Below are 23031 nucleotides of genomic sequence, written 5' to 3'. Positions count from 1 at the left end.
GAGTAGGGAGAAGACGCTGGCAGGGAAGAAGACAGATGCCAGACTATGGGGGGAGCGGAGAGAAGAAGATGGGTGCCAGACCAATTTGGAAGGGGGAAGAAAGGGAGAGGCACAGTAACAGAGCAAATGGAAGATGCAGAAGGAAGAGAGAAGTGGATGGAAGGAATTGAATGAGAACATGAGGAAAGCAGAAACCAGGCAACAAAGGTAGGAAAAGAATTCTATTTCTTTTTATTTTTTTTTTTTTTTGCTTCAGGATAAAGTAGTATATTAGTTGTGTTGATAAAAATTTATAAACATTAGAGGCTCTGGTAGAAACCCGTTTACAAAGTATGTATTCTTCCCAATTAATATTTTCAAATTAATAAAGTCTTTTTGTTTATTTGTAAATGGGTTTCTACCAGAGCCTTTAATTCAGTAGCATAATTAAATGAAATAACTATTTCTGAAGTTTATAGGGACGGGCGGGGACGGAGGGGATTCCTCGCGGGGACGGGTGGGGAAGGAGGGGATTCCTCACGGGGACGGGTGGGGATGGAGGGATTCCTCACGGGGACGGGTGGGATTCCTCGCGGGGACGGGTGGGGACGGGTGGGACTTTGGCGGGGACGGGTGGGATTTCTGTCCCCGCGCAACTCTCTATTCCACACTTGAAAATTCCACAATTTTTGTTGACATGGTTCAATCAATGATCTGAAACAATGTCAAAACATAGCATTACGTTTCTGCAATTTGGCACTTTACAAAATAAAATAACACTCTTTTCAGCTACAGTGGTAAAATAGCACCCAGGATTTAGGAAGCTGGTTGGGCTGAGAACTTTTCAGCACCCTTTCATATAACTGTACCCTTCTGGGTGACTAAAAATATATATGCACCATAACTACATTACATATTGGAATTCATGGAAGTCTGTTCATAGTAGGCAAGTAAACTACACACTCTCAGTAGCATTTTCAGCTGTTATGCTCTCATTCTTCCATCTGTGCAAATAATAGATGGAAAGTGTTAGGTGAATTTTCAAAGATAAACTATCCAGGTATGTTGTACCAAGTTGGTTTACTGAAATCATTCCTACTGTGTTCACTAACTTTCCAGTTTTAGTTGCTGCCAGAGACAATATGTATAAAACAGATTAAGGGTTCCTTAAACAATAAACCTCATAATTATTAGTCTGTGATATTTATTGAGTAAAAAAAAGAAATCTGCAACGGATAAAACTCACAGTTTACAGTATATTTTGGTGCATTAGGTCCTTACCATATGTGCATTACGAATTGCTGTCAATATGGTATTTAAAGATTTTAGTGTACTAGTGCCCTCTTTTGGAACACAGCAGTACTGCCTTTACAGAAACCATCTCAGTTCCATGTGTTCCTTTCTTCTTTGCTAACCATTTATATGGTAGTTGGACAAAACAGCACCCAGCACAAGGGTTGCATTTGGTGCACTATTATTCCCTTTAGGGTTAAATGCTCAAAAGGGCAACGTGGTACACCCCAACTTGGCACCCCAGGTGATGGCCCTACTTGCATGTGCTGGATGTTCTGGTCTGCATATAATAAGCTTCCATTGCCTGAAGTTCCTCCAGTCGCTGTAGAATCAGCTCATAGCAATGTTTCTCCAGAAGTTTTTGCTTCCTGACATTCCTCCAGTCTTTGTATGGTTTCCTTCAAGCAATGAATTTCTTCCTTGTGCTGCTCTGACATGGAAGCCATTTGTAGCTGAAGTTTTTCCAACTGGTCCTTGTATTTCTTCTTAGAATTCTTGTACGCAAAGATCAGGTCACTACAAATACAACAGGGAGCATATAATTTATTTATTTATGATTTAAAAATTTATATACCGCATAACAACTATGCTGTTTACTAAATTACATACATACATTTTAAATGAAAGCTAAACATGTTTCAACAGAACAAACACAGGAAGACATTAACAGACAGTATCATTTTCAAAATCTTCTTTAAATTCATCCTGCCAGGATAAAGTTGCAAAATTCTAAAAAAGCATTAACAGACACAGGAAGGCATTAACAGAGAACGCATTAGCACAGGAAGGCATTGACAAATAATTGCGTTTTCAACTTTTTCTTACAATTCATCCTCCCATCACAGAATCGCGAAATACCATGCAGCGCATTAAATTACACCCCCTAACCCCCCTCCCTCCTCCCCCCCGATATTCAGCCAGCATTTTTTTAAATGCTCTTCACCACCAGCTTAATTATGCCTTGATATTCAGTGCCAGAATATATTCAGGCACCAGAACTAAATATCATGGTATAATGCCAGGCCATCCAGAACTTATGTGGGCCCAACTAATATTGAGCCAGGGCCTGCATAAGATTTGTGGCTCTGGCTGAATATCGGGCCGGAAATGCATAACTTTCATCTTGTTTTAAAAAAAAAAACAAGAAAGAAGCACTCTGGAACCCATGATTCCCCCCAACAATACACCCTCCCGGTGCCAAAGCTCTCCCCACCAAACTCTCTCACCCCTGGGCCTAGCTAAATACCTGGTGGTCCAGTGGGGGGAGGTTGTTGGGGGCAGGAGCGTGAACCTCTCATTTCTGCCTCTTGCTGACACATAGTTAAAATAACTTCTGCAACCTCTCGCAGTAACTCATGGTACTATATGAAGTACCACAAACTGCTGCAAGAGGTCATGGCAGCCATTTTAAATATTCACTAGCAAGGGGACTGTGCTTCTGCCCCATTGACCCCCCCCAACTGGACCACCAGATATCTAGATAGGCCTAGCGGTGGGGGGCTTGGCAGGGAGGGAAGAAAGGCATTGGCACTGGGAGGGGTGAGAGAGCATCATTGGGAAGGGGTTGGGGGCTCTGGAGCAAAAATTAATAAATAAATCACCAAAAAGCCTTATGTGAGTTCTGACCTGATAGTCAGCTGAGGCCCACGTAAAGCTAAGTGGCTGAATTTAGGACAGTTTTTCAACTGTCCTAAATACACCCGCTTAACTTATGCAGGCCTCAGCTGAATATCACTATGGCCTGCATAAGCCCCAGCCCCAGCACTGTCCCCTGGCCCACCCATGACAGGCTCACCTTTTGGGAGTCTGGTCAGAACCAATATTCAGTGGCACTACTTGATCTAGTGTTACTGAATATTGGCATTTGGGCAATGAAAGGCAATTTTAAGTGGGCTATAGCCATTCTGGCCCACTTAAATCACTCTGAATATTGGCCCTCATATATCTCATGTCACTAATAGTTGGGAAGTGTGTCACCACAACTTTGACAAACAGCTTTCTTTTACAGCATTTGTGCTTTCCTCAACTATAATGTGCATGGCAGGTTGGGAAGAGTTCAGAACCAGGAAGTCAGGAACCTGAAATCTCCATTACTAGTTCCTACTTCTACTGCCAGACCCAATTAGAAATGTTGCTGGCCTCTGGCCTACTTTGTCCTCCACCCCAGCCATCACACAATTGCATCTGTGTTTCCTTTGTATTACTATTAGCAACAAATATAGGAGGGGGGTTTCTTTGCTCAACTGAGAACAGTAGTGTTCAGTGTGTCACACATGTACATATTGTCTGTCAGGTGTGTCACAATGAAAGAAAGGTTGAGATCACTAATCTAGGGAGTTTCTAATTATTGCTTGGTATCACTAGCTTTTTCACACCACATCTACAAGTGTCTTAAAGCTCATCCTAGAGATACCATGCAGGAGGGTGAATCCGCACCAGCTGTGTTGACCATGAACCCATTTATTGAACCCTCCTTTCTCCTGCCTTCCCCCAAAACATATATATATCAGGGGTGTAGTTATGGGTGGGCCCGGAAGGATCCAGGCTCTTCCACTTTCATCTCGGGCCCTTCCAATTCCTACAGCCCTACCATGTAAAATGTGAATTTCCATGGCTGGCAAGGATCCAGAAGCCCTACTGACTGAAGAGATCCACAAGCCGGTGCCTTTTCCAATGTTCTACCAATATGGCAGCATATTCTATTTATGATCTCAAAAAATTGTGAACAGGATGAACCCCCATAAGGTTTCAATGTGTATGTGGTTTCGGTTGTATATTGGGAAAGGAGGGTACAGTGGTGAGGAGTTGCATGGCCGGTTCTCAACATTGCTATCTGGATGCCATTAGTGAGTGATTTATACTGATATGGATGGGGGGGGCTGTATGCTTATTGTCCCCTCCCCATGTTAACCCTGCCCCACACACAAACACTCAAAACTATTTTTGGGCTATGCCACTGGTAAAAGTTTATCCATACCTGTGAGCTCTAAAGATGTCCATGGTAATCTGGACAGACTGAAGCTTCTGGGAGTTGCTGTCCTTCACAGACTTCTCCAATGCAGTCAGGAGAACTCGAATATGATCCTTCAGTTCTGAGCTCCTGCTCCATAAACAGAGCTGTGAGTGAGATCTTTAGCATAAGGCATAGCTCTTTCCCTCTATCCTTCTCAATTACCCAAAGCAGACATCTCATTAGAATTGAGGTTGAAGACCTAATGATATGGGGGATCTTTGCTGATTAATCCACAGCAACATACTGTAATCTGTAGGAGGCTGTTAGGTACACAACTAGAGCAATGCTGAAACGCAAGATGGTGAATAAAATTAGGAGGTTACTCACCGGGCCAATGACTGGATAAGTTCCTGTATCACACTGGGGTTTCCTTCAGCTCTAGTAAATGATGTTTCTCCTTCACTGTCAGTCTATCAGAAATAAAGGTTGAAGCAGAATGATCTATTTTGAGATGCAGGGAAAAGGTTACATACACTGAGGGGAGAGCTGAGTGATAAAATGGAAAATTGAGTTATGACTGTGCTAGAGATATGCAGTCACTGGTTCTAATCCCATGATATTTTAAAAGGCTTCATCCCAGACCTGGCTCAGGAAGTCCCATCAAAAGAATTATTTAGGGAGTCTTAAGAAACTCCAAGCCAAAGACAGTGGACAATTATTTCATAGAATACTATCACAAAGCTCCACCGGAGACAAGGCAGAGAGCTCAGTGTCTAACAAAGACTAAGAGCTTCATCAAACAACTTCACTATAAAGCAACCAGAGAATCACCACTTTAGTGATTATTCAGAGAGCTCCATATGAGGCACTGCAGCCTCAGATACTCTGGCTCTGGATTCAACATTGGAAATCATATTGGGTAATGTCACAGAAAATAATTTTCCACCTTCCTTCTCCATTGTCTCCTCTCACCTCCAGATTGCAATACAATCTATTCAGAAGAGAAGGGAACTAAAGCTCATATAATATGTCCAGCAGTGATATCATACAGGCATTGCACAGTGAGAAGAGACACAAAAATGATGGTCCATGAAGGATTTGATGGTACTGAAATTGATCAATCATTCTGTTCTAATAGAAGGATGTGGGCAATTACTTACTCCCATGCTGCAGCTGTCTCCTGTGCTGCTTCCAGAGCTCACATTCAGGGGCTGCTTTCCTGTCCATTCGTCCAACTCCCACTGCAAGTGCTCAGTCAGGAGAAGACATGCACCTTCCTGAGCACCATGTGCCAATGTCTGTAGCTCCAAGATCCTTTTCACCTTCTCTGCGATATGCAGTCGAGTCTTCAATTCAGATATTTCCTCCTAAAGTTATGGAGACATCATCACTCCTTAACAAGCTTTCTTGGGCAGACACCAGCACTCTTACTAAATATTCTGTGAGGACCTGTCATACCATCACTTGCCTCTTATCAAGCTTTCTGTAAAAGTCCAAGAAACCATCCTTCTTACCAAACATTCTGTAAGAACCCTGAGGCACCATCATTCTTACCAAGCTTTCTCTGACTATTCTCGTTCATGTGACAGTCTGGGCTATAGCATGAGACCAATGTGAGTAGCCTTTTGTATACTCTCCCAGTGGCCTGAGCTCCTAAGAAATAATCCCAGTTATCCATAAACTCATTCCCAGTGCCTTACCCTGGTGGCTGTTAAATCCTGCTGCAGTTGAATCCGATCCAACTGGGGCTTCTCTGCCATGCCAGGCAGAATGTCAAGAACAGCCTCAATTGCATCATCAACCTTGGACCTGATGACATCATTAAGATGTGCCACTTGAGTGCAGTAACAGACTCCATCTTCTCTCAGTGATGCCAGGGTGACTATGACTGAGGTTTGGTCCTCTTTCAACTTCTGGACATAATCCTTGAGAAGCACCTTATCCTTGCTGCTCAGTACCACAAGACTCCAACTGCAGGAATCAGATCCAACAGAGACAAGTATAGGAAACTCTCATCTACAGCTACACATTACAGCCCGAGGCTAGAATTAAGAGTAATCTTGAATCTGAAAGCTTTGGGAATTCATTGAGGGATTAGTGTCTGTCTAAAGTAGCACAAACATGCATTAGTTAAAATGGTGAAGCTCCTACTGAATCTATTATGAAAGAATCCCAAAAAGCACCAGATTGTACAACATAAGGACTGGCATTTAGCCATGAAATCAGGGTTAATTGTTGCATTCTTAGAAAAACTAATCCCAGAATATTCAATGTCCACTGAGCAGATGGGACCTCAGTTTACTGTCTTAAAAGATATGAGAGGAGGTACTGGGTCACTACCAGCTCAAAGAGGAAAGTGTCTCCTAACACCATGCTGGGATATTGGGTCATTACTGGCTCAGAGAAGAAAATATCTCCTAAAACCATTGCAGGACACTGAGTCAGTTCTGGCTCAGAAGGAAGTGTGTCTTCTCATACCATGATGAGAAACTGGGTCAGTATTGACTTAGAGAGGAGAGTATCTTCTTATACAGTGCTGGGACACTGGGTCATTGCTGGCTCAGAGGGGAGAGTGTCTCTTAACACCATTCTGTGACTTTAGACCAGTACTTGTTCAGAGGGGAAAGTGTCTCCTAAAACCATGGTGCGGCACTGGGTCACTATTGGCTCAGAGAAGAGAGTGTCTCCTTATACCATGATGGGCACCGAGTCCATACTGGTTCAGAGGAGAGAGAGTCTCTTTATACCATGCTGGGAGACTGGGTCCTTAGTGGCTCAGAGGGGGAAGTGTCTCCTTATACAATGCTGAGACACTGGGCCAGTATTGGCTGAGAGAGGAGAGTGTCTCCTTAAACACTCCCCCTTCCATATTCATGGGAGTTAAGGGCACTGCCCCCCTCATGAATACTATGTATTTGGAATAACTTTAGGGGCCCCCAGACCTTAAATCCCGCCCCCCTGGACCCTTCCACACCTTACCTTAAATATCTGATAGTCTAGCAGTGAAGCGGGGCAGGAGCGATCTTCCTATGCTCCTGCCCCATGAAAGCCACAATCAAAAATGACTGCTGGAGTTCCTGTGATGGTCTCATGAGGCAGCCATTTTTGATTGCAGCTTTCATGGAGCAAGAGCGTGGGAAGATCGCTCCTGCCCTGCTTCATTGCTAGACCACAAGGGTTTTAAGGTAGGGTGTAGAGGGGTCCAGGAGGCGGGAAGCTTACCAATGCTAAACCCACAAACATGGAGGGAGACCTGCGGCTATGTACTGGGTCCATATTGGTTCAGAGAGGAGAATGTCTCCTTACGGAATGAGACAATTCATCATGACCAGCTCTTTATGGGACGTTTCATCACAGATGCACTGAAACGGTCACAATCAATCGTCCCAGTCCAAAGTACCCAACCTCAGACCTCCGAGTCTCAACTCATGCAGTTCTTTTCCCACAGAATGTGTGAGTGCTGCCTTGATACTTCTCTGTCATTATATAGGTGGCAGCTATGTGAATCAATTCCTGAAAAAAAAAAAAAAAAAAGACACAGAAGGGGCGGGAGAAGAGGAGTTTGTTTTCAGTCGAATGTAATTCTGTTCTCACCTCCTCCTCAGGAAACCCGAGCCTCTGATTTACATACAGATGGCAGAAAGGGGCTGAGCTGGGGGATGGAGGATAGAATTTTTGGGATGGGTTGGGAGGCATTGCCCTCCCAAACGCTGAATCGTCGCTTGAGGGATCGGTGCCAGAAGTTCATCGCAGGACGTTTCATGTGACGATTCAGCGCTGAAACGTCCAGAATGAATCATCATAGACTCAACTCCTTATTCCATGCTGAGACACTGGGTCAGTGCTGGCTCAGAAGGGAGAGCATTTCTTTCTGAACACTTAACACTGATGCACGTGCCATTCTGTCTTTTCTAATGCCAAACGTTTTTTTCCTTTTATCCCTCCAGTGATAATCACACTGCATTGCCAGAGTTTGTGGTAAGAGCGGATAGCGTAGCTGGTTTTAAGAAAGGTTTGGACAAGTTCCTGGAAGAACAGTCCAGTCTGTTATTGAGAAAGACATGGGGGAAGCTACTGCTTGCCCTAGATCGGTAGCATGGAATGTTGCTACTCTTTGGGTTTTGGCCAGGTACTAGTGATCTTGGATTGGCCACCGTGAGAACGGGCTACTGGGCTTGATGGATTATTGGTCTGACCCAGTAAGGCTATTCTTATGTCCTGTGATTTTCTGGTAGTTGATCTTTAATATCTTGGTAGCATCTGATCAGATCTGTGCTTAAAAAATAGAAGCTCCAATCTTAGCCTGGGCTTATGAACTCTAATTTTCAGGGCTTCAAAGCCATCCTTAATGACAAATTGGGACTAGGCACCTAGGTCTCAGCATTCAGTATCTAAATCAGAATGGTAGGTGTGTAAAAAAGTATTCAAAAAGCCATTTTCAGGACTTCATGGGGAAGTTAATTTACATGGATTAAAAGTGTTTAACGTTATCTACTACTACTAATCATTTCTATAGCACTACTAGACATATGTATGCAGCGCTCTACATAAGAACATAAGCATTGCCCCTATCGGGTCAGACCAGGGGTCCATCGTGCCCGGCAGTACGCTCCCGCGGCGGCCCCCCAGGTCCATGACCTGTAAGTGCTCCTAGCCTACAACTTCCATACCCTGTTCGCCTAATGTCCAGTGAAGTAACCCTCTATCTGTACCCTGCTATCCCCTTTGCTTCCAGGAAGTCATCCAGTCCCTTTTTGAACCCCATTATTGTACTCTGTCTTATCACCTCTCCTGGAAGCAAGTTCCAGGTGTCCACCACCCGTTGAGTGAAGAAGAACTTCCTTGCATTCATTTTGAATCTGTCTCCTCTCAGTTTTTCTGAATGACCTCTTGTTTTTGTTGTCCCTGCTAGTCTAAAGAATCTGTCCCTCTCCACCTTCTCTATGCCTTTCATGATTTTATAAGTCTCTATCATGTCCCCTCTCAGGCTCTGCTTTTCCAGGGTAAAGAGTCCCAGCTTGACCAACCGTTCGGCATATGAAAGGTTCTCCATGCCCTTTATCATGCTTGTTGCTCACCTCTGGACCCTCTCGAGTATTGCCATGTCCTTCTTAAGGTATGGCGACCAGTATTGGACACAGTATTCCAGATGTGGGCACACCATTGCTCGATACAGTGGCAGGATGACTTCCTTTGTTCTGGTAGTGATACCTTTTTTGATAATGCCCAACATTCTGTTCGCTTTCTTTGAGGCCGCTGCACATTGTGCCGCTGGCTTCATTGATTCGTCCACCAATACCCCCAGGTCTTTTTCTAGGTTGCCTTCCCCCAGTACCCTCCCTCCCATCGTATAGCTGTACATTGGGTTCCCCTTCCCTATGTGCAAGACCTTACATTTCTCCACATTGAAGCTCATCTGCCATGTTTTAGCCCACTCACCCAGTTTGTCCAGGTCGCTCTGCAGTAGAGAATGACATGGGGAAAAAATCTGTCCCCGTCACTGCACCGTCCCCGGCCCACCATCCTCTGCACCGCCCCGTCACCGCCGTTCCCTTCACCACCCCGTCACCGCCACTGCCATTCCATTCACCGCCCCATCACCGTCCCCGGAGCATCCATATAAGCCTCAGTACTGCGAAACACCATGAAGACAGAAGAGAGTCCTGCCAGTACTACTACTGCACTGAGAATCTGTTTCAGTGCCTCTGCCCTGTAGTAAAAACAGAACATAAAATAAATCAATTAACTTGTCCTCCCTTTCAATGACGTGTCCCCTATGTTCACCTATAGCTCGAATCAGGTCAATTGTGCACACTAAAAATGCAGGAGGATCTGGAATGTGAGCGCAGGCAGGCAGTGATACAAAAACAGCAGACACCTGACCGACTGCAGTGTTCCGCCATCTCCCTCCGTCCATTTCACCTTAGATGTAGAGTATGCCAGCTTTCTTTTTCGCCCAGCCGCACATGCGGGTGCTCATTTGTTCAATATTCTCCTCCGATGCAACCGGAAACAGGAAGTTGCAAGAGAGGAGAAGATTGATCAACTCGAGCAGCCGCGCGAGCGCGGCTTTTTGAACACGTGCGGCTGGGCGAAAAAGAAAGCCAGCATACTCTACATCAGTGTTTTTCAACCTTTTTACACCCGTGGACCGGCAGAAATAAAAGAATTATTTTGTGGACCGGCAAACTACTAGGACTAAAATTTTAAAACCCTGTTTCCGCCCCATCTCCGCAAGCTCAGTCACCTCAGTAACTATAGAAAAATAGACAAATATAGTGCAAAATATAGACAGCAGATATAAATTCTCAAAACTGACACATTTTGATCACTAAATTGAAAATAAAATCATTTTTCCTACCTTTGCTGTCTGGTGATTGATTTCATGAGTCTCTGGTTGCGTTTCCTTCTGTCTGTGTATCCTTTCTTTCATTTCTTTCTTTCTGCACTCAGGCCCAAGAATTGTCCCTTTCTATTCCCTCCCTCTTTCCTTCCTATGTCTTTAGTGCCCCTGGTGCCTCCTTCCCATGTCTTTAGTGCCCCCAGTGCCTCCTTCCCATGTCTTTAGTGCCCCCAGTGCCTCCTTCCCATGTCCTTAGTGCCCCTTCCTGTCTTTAGTGCCCCCAGTGCCTCTTTCCCATGTCTTTAGTGCCCCAGTGATTCCTTCCCATGTCTTTAGTGCCCCCAGTACCTCCTTCCCATGTCTTTAGTGCCCCTAGTGCCTCCTTCCCGTGTCCTTAGTGCCCCTTCCTGTCTTTAGTGCCCCCAGTGCCTCCTTCCCATGTCTTTAGTGCCCCAGTACCTCCTTCCCATGTCTTTAGTGCCCCTTTCTATCTTTAGTGCCCCCAGTGCCTCCTTCCCATGTCCTTAGTGCCCCTTTCTGTCTTTAGTGCCCCCAGTGCCTCCTTCCCATGTCTTTAGTGTCCCTAGTGCCTCCTTCCTATGTCCCTCTCACTACCTTCCACACTTTGTCCCACCCCCACCCCCGAAGGCTGCCTGCCTGTCTACCTTTCTCCCTCCCTAGCCAAAGCCAGCCTGCTGCCTCCCTGCCGCTAAAAAAAAAAAAAAAAAAGCCTCCCTCCTTTTCCCCTTCTCTTACCACCATGCTGCAGCGGCTAAAGCCGGAAGACTTCTTTCCGACTCAATTCTGAAATCGGAGAGGACGTTCTGGGCCAGCCAGGCAGCGATTGGCTGGCCCAGAACATCCTCTCCGACGTCAGAATTGACGTCGGAAAGACTTCCTGTCGGCTTTAGACTGAGAGCAGGGGAAAAGGAGAGGCTTTTTTTTTTTTCGGCTGACCAGCAGAAATTCAACCGGCGGTGCTCTTCAATTCAAAGGTGAGGTGGAGGGAGGGAGATGGCGGGGACCGCATGATCTTGATTATCTCACTGCGGGGACAAGTCCATTCACCACTCCACGGGGCGGTGAATGGCCTTGTCCCCGTCCCGCAGAGGCCACTATTTTTTCTTCCCCATTTTGGTGGGTTACCCGCGGCTAAATGCGGCTAGCCGCGGGTAACCGCCACCGTGTCATTCTCTACTCTGCAGTTCTTTGCATTCCTCAACAGTTTTGACCCTGCTAGAGAGTTTTGTGTCATCCGCGAACTTGATAACTTTGCACTTCGTCCCTGTTTCCAAATCATTAATGAATATATTGAACAGCAGTGGTCCCAGCACTGACCCCTGCGGAACACCACTCGTGACACCTATCCACTCAGAGCAGTGCCCCTTTACTCCTACGCTCTGCTCCCTGTCCGCCAGTCAATTTTTGATCCATCTATGTACGTCCCCTTCCACCCCATGGCTCCACAGTTTCCTCAGAAGGGGTACCTTGTCGAAGGCTTTCTGGAAATCCAGATATACGATGTCTAAATTTACAATTTAATTAATGGCATAACAACAATTACCAAATACTGTATAAACAAAAATACAATCAATGAGATCAACTTGGAATGGCAAATTGAATCCCAATAATTGGACTAACATGATACAGTGTCAGAAATACAAGTGTAAACATTTAACAGCACTGTAAATACAATTATATTACAGAACTATGATAAATGGCAGCAGAATATGAATGATATCATAATAGGCAGCAAGGAAGAACATAAATATAACACAGATAGGATACTCGGCACAATCCAAATGATGCTTTCTGAAAATGCAATGTTCCAGTGCTGCTAGGTACCTGTAGGGGAAATTAGCTTCTGCATTAGCCTTCTCTGCTTCCTTGGGATCCCCCTTGTTCAGCACCTTCTTAGCTTCCAAAATCATCAGTTTCACAGCACTGTCCAGGTCCCGTGGGGCTCGTGGCCACCTCTGAGAGCCTCCTAGAGCACAGCAGGCATGTTACATGAAGCACTTACAGTCATCCCCTGGCTGGGCAGGGCTTGTGAGACTCAGAAGGGGTTAAATGGCCTGAAACAGCCTGGCTACAATTTTTAGTTTTGTTATACAGTCCAATAAAAGGCAAGGTAGACATCTATTCAACCAATGAGAAGATCTTTATTCATAAATATAATCCCAACTAGTTTCGGAGTAATCAAAACGCCTTCATCAGGGGATACTTGTATAAAGCTCGCTGAACGCGTTGAGGAGCTGATGCGCGTGCTAAAAGTTTGTGGAGTATTTGCCACTACAACACGTGCATCAGCTCCTTTATACAAGTATCCCCTGATGAAGGCATTTTGATTACGCCGAAACTTGGATCCTAGTTGAGACTATATTTATGAATAAAAATCTTAGGACTACATTTATGAATAAAGATCTTCTCATTGGTTGAATAGATGTCTTCCTTGCCTTTTATTGGACTGTCTGTAACTTCAAGGCGAGGTGTTCTTCTTTTTTCTGCCTGCTAGTTTTATTATACCACAGGTGTCAAACTCATTCTCCCTCCTAGAGAAGTTTTGTTTGAAAAGGAGAAACAAACTCATTGGCTTGCCTGTGGAATATTGCCCCTCCTCCCTTTTCAAAAACAGGGCAAACACCAGCCTTAAATCTCACTTCGGGATTTGTTCTTCAGAACTGCCACAGAAGTCTATCAATCATGCCGATACCCCCTAAATATACTCTTCATTAGAAAACAGACACAATACAACTGTGAAACAGCAGCACCTTTTGCTTATTCAAAATGTTCAGTTTTTATTTGATTGTAATTCACACCTTTTTCAGTTGTAACTCAAGGCAAGTTACATTCAGGTCTAGTAGGTGTAAAGCATTTGTTTCCCTTGTTCCCTCCACCCAGTGGTGTGATAAGGGAGTGCGGGGGAGGCGGTCCGTCCCGGGCGTGGTTTTCCTAAGGGCGTGGCACCCCTCCTCCTCTCCACTCCCCTCCTCGCCACGCATGCATGCCCCTTGCCTTCACCGGTACCTTTTTTACTTCCCTGGCATGAGGTTGCTGCCCGTGCCGGCCTCAGCGCTCTCTCCATCACTTCTGGGACCTGCGCCAAAGGGCGAGCTGATGCTGACGTGGGCAGCTGCTCACGCCGGAGAAGTTAAAAAGGTACGGGGAAAGGGAAGGGGGCACGCGTGCAGTGGGGAAGCTGGGGAAGAGGACGGGGGAGGGGCGCTACCGCCTCAGGCACCGCTCACCCTTAATGCACCACTGCCTCCACCCAAACCTGAACTCATCAAAAGATGGCAAAGAGCTCACTACAGACCCTTATGCCTCCCTTCACCATGACTGGGTAACCAAAACTCTTACCTGGGCAACTTATATTCCTCCCCGTGACCTGCTGCTGCAGGAGCTCCTGCTTCCATTCAGCCTGTGCCAACAGTGCTTCATAGACCTCCATGCATCGTTCACTGCAGAAGGAAGCAGATTTTCAAACAGTGGTGTAGTAAGGGTGGGGGCGAGGGGGGTGGTCTGCCCCAGGCACTATCTTCTTCAGAGTGTTGGTACCCCTCCTCCTCTCTGCCCCCCTTCCCCCTCCCCCTTTACCTTTTTAACTTTGGTGCAGCGCGAGCAGCTGCCAATTTGCTGTCCGCATCTGCTTCGGCACTCTCTCTGACATTAGTTCCAGGACTTGGCACCTAGGAAGTGACATCAGAAAGAGCACCGAAGCCGATGTGGGCAGTATGTTGGTGGCTGCTCACACCGAAGTTGAAAAGGTACAGGAAAGGGGTGGGGGAGGGGCGCCACTACTCCAGGCGCTATTCAACCTCGCTATGCCACTGCTTTCAAAAGGTTTATCCAACCAAATCTAATTGCTTAAAAAGTGCCATCCTCTGAAGGTTTCTACTTGACAAGACATAGCGAGACCCAGAAACTCGGAACAAAGCACAGCGCCAGTTGTGGAAACCCCTGAGAGAACATATCTAGAGTGAGTTTTCAATTTAGCAGGTCAGAGCTCTTAACCAGCTACCTTACCCGCATAGTTCCGGTCAGACAAATCCTATCTGGCTAAATGTAGGGGAATCTTAATCTCCAAACCTAGCTGATTAACCTGCACTTTTACAAAGCTGCGCTAGTGGCTGCTACCCAGCAAAAGCCCCGAAGCCCTTTAAATCCCTATGGGCTTTGGGGCAGTTACTGCAGGGGCAGCCGCTAGTGTGGCTTTGTAAAAGAGGGGGTAAGTTTGTTTGAAATTTTACTTAAGGTAACTAAGTTAAATTTTCCAGTTATCTTACCTTCTAAGCAGGTTTTGAAAGGTTAAATATCATTTATTGCAGGGCTAGATTATTATCCATTAGTTGAACTAGACATGCCAAGAGTGTCAGAGGTCAAATTATGGAGGAAGATTCTCGGGCCTCACTTCTTTTCATGAAGTCTCTCAGTGCCCTCTTCCTTAGCTTGCGTGCCCGTGGAGACAGGCGGGTACAGTGCAAGCAACACTGTTCTTCGTGCACTGGACCCAAGCAGCGAACGCACAGATCGTGAGGATCCAGTGTACTCATCCTTTTCCTGCAATCCTGACATTTCTTACATGCTTCTGGCATCTTCAAGATGGTAAGTAGAAAAAGTCTTGATGGTAGAAAAATTGTAATGGAGAGCTGTAGAAAATCCGACCGATGGGAACGGGCGGAGGCTAAAGTCTGAGGATTAGGGGGAAGCAGGAGGAAATGGGTAGTGCTCGGGCATGCCCAGTGGGGCCCAGGCACTGCATGTGCTCAGAGAAAAAAAAAATCTCTCTGAGCTATTGGAGAGCTTATCCGCAAATTGGGAGCTGTTGGGACAACACCCATATGTGGCTGACTATCCTGCTATCCACGGAGAACCTACGTTACAGGTAAGTAACTACACTGAATTTAGTGTCAGCATTATCAGGCCTCTCTGCCTGCTCTGTGCCCTCATGGGAACAAATAACAGTCATTGCGACTGTGGCACCTTCCTGGTATGCCCACCACTGCGTGAGTTTATTATATGCCTAGCTAGATGATTGAACGAATAGGAAGGACCATTTTTTTTATTATAACAACGCCACTGCTTTCCTGCCAAGATGGCCAAAAAATTCATTTTAAAATGTTTTCACTTTTCAATACTTGTTAATAAATAGCGGATCCATTTGGACTCCTGAAGAAGGCTGATTGAGCCGAAACATGGACCATGTCAGATCCTCCCTATTTATTCAACCATCTACTTCATTAGATGTCTATTCTCGACTAATTTGGATATCATAACTAGGCATTATTATAATAAACACATCCGGATGTTGGGTTTTGATTTTCCCAGTGTGTTGTGTGGTTTTCTTCTCTTTAAGGGGGACTCTTCAGCCCCCTTTTGTTTGTGACTAGGCTCACCACTAAGCCAGTTCCTCCCTCTCCAGCACCCCTATAGAGCAGGACTGGCACTTCTAACCTGCTTGTGCTGCAGCGTATGCTTTTCCTGTCCCTTCCGCTTGGCTCTGAGCAGCTGACTGCAGCACGAGCAGCAGGATTAGAAGCGTTACTAGTTACTCTCTCCTACCGGGTGACAGAGGGAGGAGGGAGAGAGGGGCCCAGGAGGGATGAGGAATAGGGTGGTTATGGGGGAGTAGAGACCCAGGGATTGGGGAGGGGAGAATGTGGAGACTTGGGGACTGGATGGAGGGGTAGAGATAAAGGGATCAAATTGAATGGACAGTTGGAACTTGAGAGACTGGGTGATGTGGAAAGCATGCGTATGGAAAGGGTGGGGGATGGTACACAAGGCTAAAATTTTGCCTAGCGCATATAGACTCAGATTCAGTAAATAGCACACAAATTTGGGCACTGGAGGAAATCAACACAGAGTGCTATTCTATAAAGACTTCTCCGCATTGACTCTCTTTACAGAATACTGCTTAGAATCCATTCCTGCACCCAAATTTGGGCACTGGTATTTACGCTAACTGAAACCCAGCTTTTGGCATTTGGGTGCAGGAATGGTGGTATTCTGTAACTCCACTTGCAAAGTTTTGGAATGCCCCTGGCCACACCCCCTTTTGAGTTATATCCTAGGAGATTTAGGCATGTGGGGTTATAGAATAGCGCACAGGAAGATGCACACATTAAACCTAATTAATGCCAATTAATTGCAATAATTGATTGTTAGCATCAATTTATGACTACTTAATGGCTTCTTCGCTAATTAATTTGTGCACACATCTTTGATCTTCATGCAAATTTCAGTGCCCAAATTTGGGTGTCATATATAGAATCCAGATGATAATACTCTTGCACTGGCCCTAAATGTATGTAACATGCCAAGGCATAGAAGGGGATACTTGCACACAGTGTTGGGTACAATTTTAACAACTTTACTGGACAGACTAAATGGACCATGCGGGGGGGGGGGGGTAGTTTCTGCCATCTTCTGTTATATTATGTCTGGCACTACTTTCCAAATTTGTGGCCAGCTTGCACCCCCCTGGGTCTCACCTGCATTGCAGGGCCAGGCGCAACATGGTGCTCTTGGATTCCTGCTTCCCCAGAACCATGCTCAACTTCTCTGAATGATTCTTGCACTCTTCCAAGGTCTCTGCCAACAAATCATTCAGGATCCACAGCTTATCAAGGTCCCTGCAGCATTAAAAGAGGCAGAAGTAGATAATCAGGAGGAGGGTAGGGAAGATCATGCTTCATTAAACTGCCTCAGGGCAGAGGCCTTTATCGTATTTATCAAGCATTTCCTCACCATGCATTTTTAAAGATGAAATGCATGATGAGGAAATGCTTGAAGTTTTGCTCGTAGGAACTCCTGATAAATGTGATAAGGTGTTTTTGCCCTGATGCAGTGAAATATAATCATGTCAGGAGCCTACCTTCACCTGAATCAGACCTATTTCTTAAGTGATAATATTATTAAGTTAAAATATTAACATTTTGAAATGAACAATTATAGATTAATGAAGAAGTTGGTGGCTGTGGCCCAAGCAGACCTCCCTGTAATGCCCTCTATAGCCGCATCTCAAGGAAAGACCTTAAGAAACTGCAACTACTCCAAAATACAGCAGCAAGGCTTAACCTGCGCAAGACCAAATTTGAGAGGGCAAGTCCACTATTTAAGAAATTACACTGGCTGTCAGTCAAAGGCTGGGTTCAGTTCAAAATTGCATGTATGGTCCATAAAGTCATATATGGAGAAAACTCTGCTGGACTCACTTCTACTATCCAGGTCGCACAATCATTCAATGATTCGAGGACAATTCTATGCTGGAAGCTACCACTTCCCTCACTTTGCCAGGTCCAGAGGAAAGCTCTTTTTGAGACTACCTTTGAATTCCAATGTTCCAAAATCTGGAACGAACTTCCAAGCAGCATACGTCAAGTTCCCACATACTTCCAATTCAGGAAGGCACTGAAGACACATCTATTCTCTTCACTGCACTGACTTACTATAATGTATCCATCTGTGTAAAGTCTATACCTCTGTATCATTTCTAATATTATGTAAGCTGCAATGATACCTAGCTGACATTTGCAGGATATAAGAACCAGTTTGCTATGGTATGGTAAAAGTGATTGCTTAAATCACCATCTGAAGATCCACTGAATAAGTACTAAATATTCTATTGGCACATATGCCCATGTGACCTGGAATTTGAATCTTGGACGTTTGGTCCCAATACCAAGACTGTATGTCTGAGTCAAGTTTTAGAAATAGAAAGAGGTGCAAGAAGCCCTAAGTGACTTATGCATGGTCACAGGGGAAACATAGGGCCCAAACTCACAACCCAAGGGTGCCAAGGCTGCAGCCCCAACCATTACACAATACTCTCTTCTTGTGCTTGTGAGTTAGAGTTGCTTCTTAAGTGGTTGTTCAGAAGCAAGATAGAAGGTCAAGTCCACCAAAGAATGGATGTTGCTATAGAGACATAGAAAAATGAGAATAACCATACAACCAGAAGGGAAAATTGTGGTTGCAGAAGAGATAATGTGGGTGTACTCTTCCTGGAGGAAAGCAAGTCAGTATGAGGAAGTACCCAAAAGTAGAAGATAAAAATACTGGTGGTGGAACATGAAGTCTACTAGTCCAGCCGGAAAAAAGTGGAACGTGGAAAGAAAGTATTTTGTGTGTTTGTAAAAATACAAAACAGCACCATGGAAATAAAATCCAACATAGCAGTCGTTGGAGCTTTGAAAAACAAGTGCATAGTAATTACTGAATAATTGGCAGGTTGTAAGTATGAAGGAGGACATACATATGGTAGGAAACTTAGCAAGAGGCACAAGGAGCCACGGCGGGTAAAACGCCCACAACCCTAGAGTGCTGAGGAAGCTGTGCCAACTACTGGGTCACTCCTATGTTTTCAGAGAATAGAGCTTCATAGAAGAAAGTAATCAAAGGGTCTACAAGTAATACATGAATAGAATTCATTGCAGGAGCAGGAAATGCAATGGAGGAAAACTTGAAATTAAGGAAATAAAGTAAAAGGTGCCATTGAAGGGCCTTGCGAGAGTTATGAAGTCAATATGCATTGATGAGCTATGGAGAGCAGGAACCGGCATGTAGGTTGACGACCATAGTGATTGCTGAGGCTAGGCCAGTACTGAGAGAGACAGTGGAAGCAACCAGTACCGGTCACTGAAAATGAAATTACAGGAGCAGTAATGGTACTGAGGTAAAATGTAGCATCGGTACCGAGCCTCGATGTAGGCTAGGGGTCGGGAACTCCGGTCCTCGAGAGTCGTATTCCAGTTGGGTTTTCTGGATTTCCCCAATGAATATGCATTGAAAGCAGTGCATGCAAGTAGATCTCATGCATATTCATTGGGGAAATCCTGAAAACCCGACTGGAATACGGCTCTCGAGGACCGGAGTTCCCTACCCCTGATGTAGGCAAATAAAGAGCAGGGATGGATCGCTGCCGAGCAGAGTCTGATGCTAATTACGCTGTATTGGTACTGAGTACAGAAAAAGGGGCATTGAGGCCAAATTCATTGTAATCTCATGGCCAGCCGTGCGCACTAAAGGCTTAGACACTAAAGGCTTAGAAGCTAGTACCGTAGGTAATGCCACAGGGTGTCGAAGTGTTGGTAACCCCAAGGGGAAGTGCACTTCAGAAATGACAGCCTGCATCGATGAACGATAGCGTCAATGACAGACATGCATTGAAAGACTCAATGCTAAAAACGCCAGTGACACTGATGATGATATCGATGAAATTGTCGATGCTCACTGGTACCACTCAGAAGATCAATCCACTCAGAAGATCAATCCGTGAAAAAGAGGCACCGGTTCTGTATGCTGCTCAGCTGGTATCATAAGTGCAGCAGGGTGTCAAAGCATTGGTAACCTCAAGAAAAGACCACTTCAGAAATGACAGCCTGCTTCGATGGTGGCAAGGAGAGGCATGCATCAAGAGACTCAATGCAAGATATATGCCTGTGATGCTGGTGATGAAGTCGATGTCAATGCACCAGTACCACTAGGAATCGGTACCGCAGAAAAGTCCAAGTTGCTGGGTACTCAACCCCAGGCCTAATATCTCCTTATTAAAATAAAATGCAGGAACAAAAGAATAAAACAATTGTTTGGTAAGGTATTTATTCTTCTTCTTATTTATTTGTTTGTTTTTAGCCCTGGAAGATCAGGAAGAGATCCAGCAGGAAAGACAAAGCAGCACAGGTCGAGTGAAAAGAAAGTCGAAAAGCAATTGACGCCGCCAGTGGGGACAAAAGCTTCAAAATCGCCTACAGGCCCCAAAGGTGAAAATAAAGAAATTTAATTAAAAATGTAAAGGATTTAAAAGAAAAACTACTAACAAGAAAGATATAATGAAATTATTGAAAATATGAAGCGGGAAGGCAAATTTGACTAGACAAAGTCCAGATACATCTTCACTCCATGGAAAACGAAAAACTGACAACCTCATGAGCCAGCATCGAGCGAAAAGGCATTCGCTCATGCACGGTGCAGGCAGTCTTAAAGCTTTCTAAAGCTTAAAGTGACAGTACACTTTAGCACTCTCATGTAAGAATATACTGCCTACTTGTCCTAGGATAATTTTGGTTTTATTTCCCTATGTGCAACACTTTGTACTTGTCCACATTACATTTTATCTATAATTTGAATGTCCAGTCTCCCAGTCTCACAAGTTCACACTACAATTTATTTCAGTCTGAATATGATTTAACAGCTTTGATGCTTTTTTTGTCACCATTATCAGTCTACTTGTCATTCCCATTTTCAGATTATTCATAAATATGTTAACAAGTACTGGTTTCACTATTCACCTTTCACTATTTGACAATTACCCACGTCCAAAGAAGTGAAAGATTAAGATGGGATGAGCCTCCGTCATGCTTGGCACAGGTCCTTTCTCGTTTGCTCTTGGGTCTTATCTCAGCAGACTGTTTATGCTGTTCTGTACAATAGCTACAGTACGTTAAACGGGACCTACAAAACCTCATTGCTCTGCTACCTGCTTACTATCATCAGGGCTTCTTACCCTCTCAGTCGCTGTGTCTCTTCCTCCAAGTTTCTGATGCTGCCATGGGAAGCTATGGGTTGCGGTTGTAGAGAGAGTAGCTGGTAAAGGTGCTGAGCCCCAAGGATGGTTTGAAGACAATGCACCAGGTTCTTAGCCAACATAACAGGATTTCTGAAAGCATCCTATGAGGTAATACAGGTGAGGTGAAAGCAAAGAACAGGGGAAGTTATCTGTGTAGTATTTGTTTATAGCAAATGTAGTTCCAGTCTCTCCACCATCCTGTTAAACAGTGATTTACATAACCTGCCTGTGCTCAAATATACAGTCTAAGACAGTGTTCTTCAGTGCGAGTCCTGGGGGCCAATGGTGGCCCTTGGAGACCTCTGGGGCTGCCCTCATCATGATTCTTGCTTTTTTTGCTGCTACTATTTGCCTCTCGAATCAAGCTCATGACTGAAAGGGGAAAGTGGATGGGAGAAAAAGTCACATGCTTGAAGGACAAGGCATTTCTCAGTAGACGAAAAGAATGCATTTGGAAATGCTCACTTCCTTGAGGATACCCTCAATAAAAAGTTTAAAGGTGGATGCTGCAGATGGGCAGACTGGATGGGCCATTTGGCCTTTATCTGCTGTCATGTTTCTCTGTTTCTATAGGTTAGTGGGGTAGATGTATAGGCAGCGGAACGCTTTTTTGTTTGAGTTGGTTACGACCTTTCTCTCCAGCTCCCAACTCCCCCATTTACCTCCTCCCAGCCACTATATTTTAAAATTTGGGGGCAGCCGCCATGCAGCATCAATGAGCAAGCCTGTCTCAGAAGTCTTCATTCTGCAACAACTTCCTGTTCCTGCATAAGCAGAACGCTGCAGAATGAAGAATTCCGAGGAGGCCTGCTCATTGACGCTGCACGGTGGTTGCCCGCAGATTTAAAATGACAGTGGCCGGGAGGAGATAGGTGGGGGGAGTACAGCTATAATTAACTGCCAGTTTTTGGGGAGGCCATGGCTTCTGTGGGTAGATGTTGTTGACACACACTGGTCAGCAGTGTCACAGCCCTGCATGGGAAGATATCCAGTGGCTCTCCTTAAGCAAATTTGGATCCATAGTGGCTCCAGCTTAAAAATTAGTGAAGACCACTACTCTAAGTGCTCAGGGGGCATAGGCAGTTTAAGCCCTTGGACAGATCCAGTGCTCTGGAGAAATTAATATCTTTAATCCTTACCCAAGACTTAATGGTCCAGCCAGCTAACAGGATCGCTTTTATTACCCACCCATCCTTATAAAGAAAGTCACGCCTTCTATGAACTGCATAGAAACAGTGCCTGTGCACAGTAACATTCTGTAGCCATGTTTGGTGTTATGTCACACAGGGCTTCCTATGGAAACAAATTTAATCAGTCTATGGAAAACAGGTGTAACTTCAGACAACTCACCCAGTGTGAACCAATTAGATCTAGCAAGCATATGAGGCAATCTGGCAGTGTGACTGTTCTTGGTAAAGCAGTGGAGTGTGCAAAGATCAGCCAAAGGAATTTTAGAACTTGACATAATATTTGGATTTATTTCAGAGTGGGCATTTGCTGCTCATTAGTTCATGCAAGGTGTAGCTTTCTCCTACAATGAGAGATCCTTCACACTAGTGTCAGAGTTTGCACTCACTTGGACTGCCCACAGTTCCTCTTCATGGGCTAGGCTATTAGTTCTCCCAGTGCTGAGCAGTTCTGAGTATCTGGTAGTTGGAGACAAAGGGGCTTCCATCTTCTGTAGACAGGTTTGCAGTTCATGCACCTGAGATGCAGATGAAAACAAGGATGCAAACACAGAACAAGCAGCACAATGACACATCTCAAACTCATACCAAAACATAAAGGCAGTGGTGTTAGTAAATTATTTCAGTTTTTATGATCAGGCTTATCCAGTCCTGGTTTTGCCTACGTAGCACTACAACACCAAATTCATGCAGGCAGTGGAGCTGA

The 23031-nt window shown here is 44.9% G+C and overlaps 1 protein-coding gene across 5 annotated transcripts in view; it reads right to left on the bottom strand.

Moving 5' to 3' along the window:
• Positions 1-1165: 1165 nt before the first annotated feature.
• LOC117365820 (colorectal mutant cancer protein-like) overlaps positions 1166-23031 on the bottom strand; it is a 52659-nt gene continuing 30793 nt past the window's right edge. For all 5 annotated transcript variants that reach the window (XM_033956687.1, XM_033956685.1, XM_033956690.1 and 2 more), the window contains 10 exons: positions 22715-22843; positions 21076-21239; positions 17063-17203; positions 13929-14029; positions 12414-12555; positions 5926-6196; positions 5386-5592; positions 4613-4695; positions 4250-4372; positions 1166-1788 (listed from right to left, as the gene is read on the bottom strand). In XM_033956687.1, coding sequence (XP_033812578.1) covers positions 1608-1788; positions 4250-4372; positions 4613-4695; positions 5386-5592; positions 5926-6196; positions 12414-12555; positions 13929-14029; positions 17063-17203; positions 21076-21239; positions 22715-22843 — 1542 coding nt within the window. In that variant the 3' untranslated portion in view covers positions 1166-1607. The remainder of the gene's footprint in view (positions 1789-4249; positions 4373-4612; positions 4696-5385; positions 5593-5925; positions 6197-12413; positions 12556-13928; positions 14030-17062; positions 17204-21075; positions 21240-22714; positions 22844-23031) is intronic.

Source organism: Geotrypetes seraphini, chromosome 8, assembly GCF_902459505.1.
Source record: "Geotrypetes seraphini chromosome 8, aGeoSer1.1, whole genome shotgun sequence".
Classification (NCBI taxonomy): domain Eukaryota; kingdom Metazoa; phylum Chordata; class Amphibia; order Gymnophiona; family Dermophiidae; genus Geotrypetes; species Geotrypetes seraphini.
The sequence above is the reverse complement of the archived record's forward strand: the minus strand, read 5'-3'. Positions and strand labels throughout refer to the sequence as shown.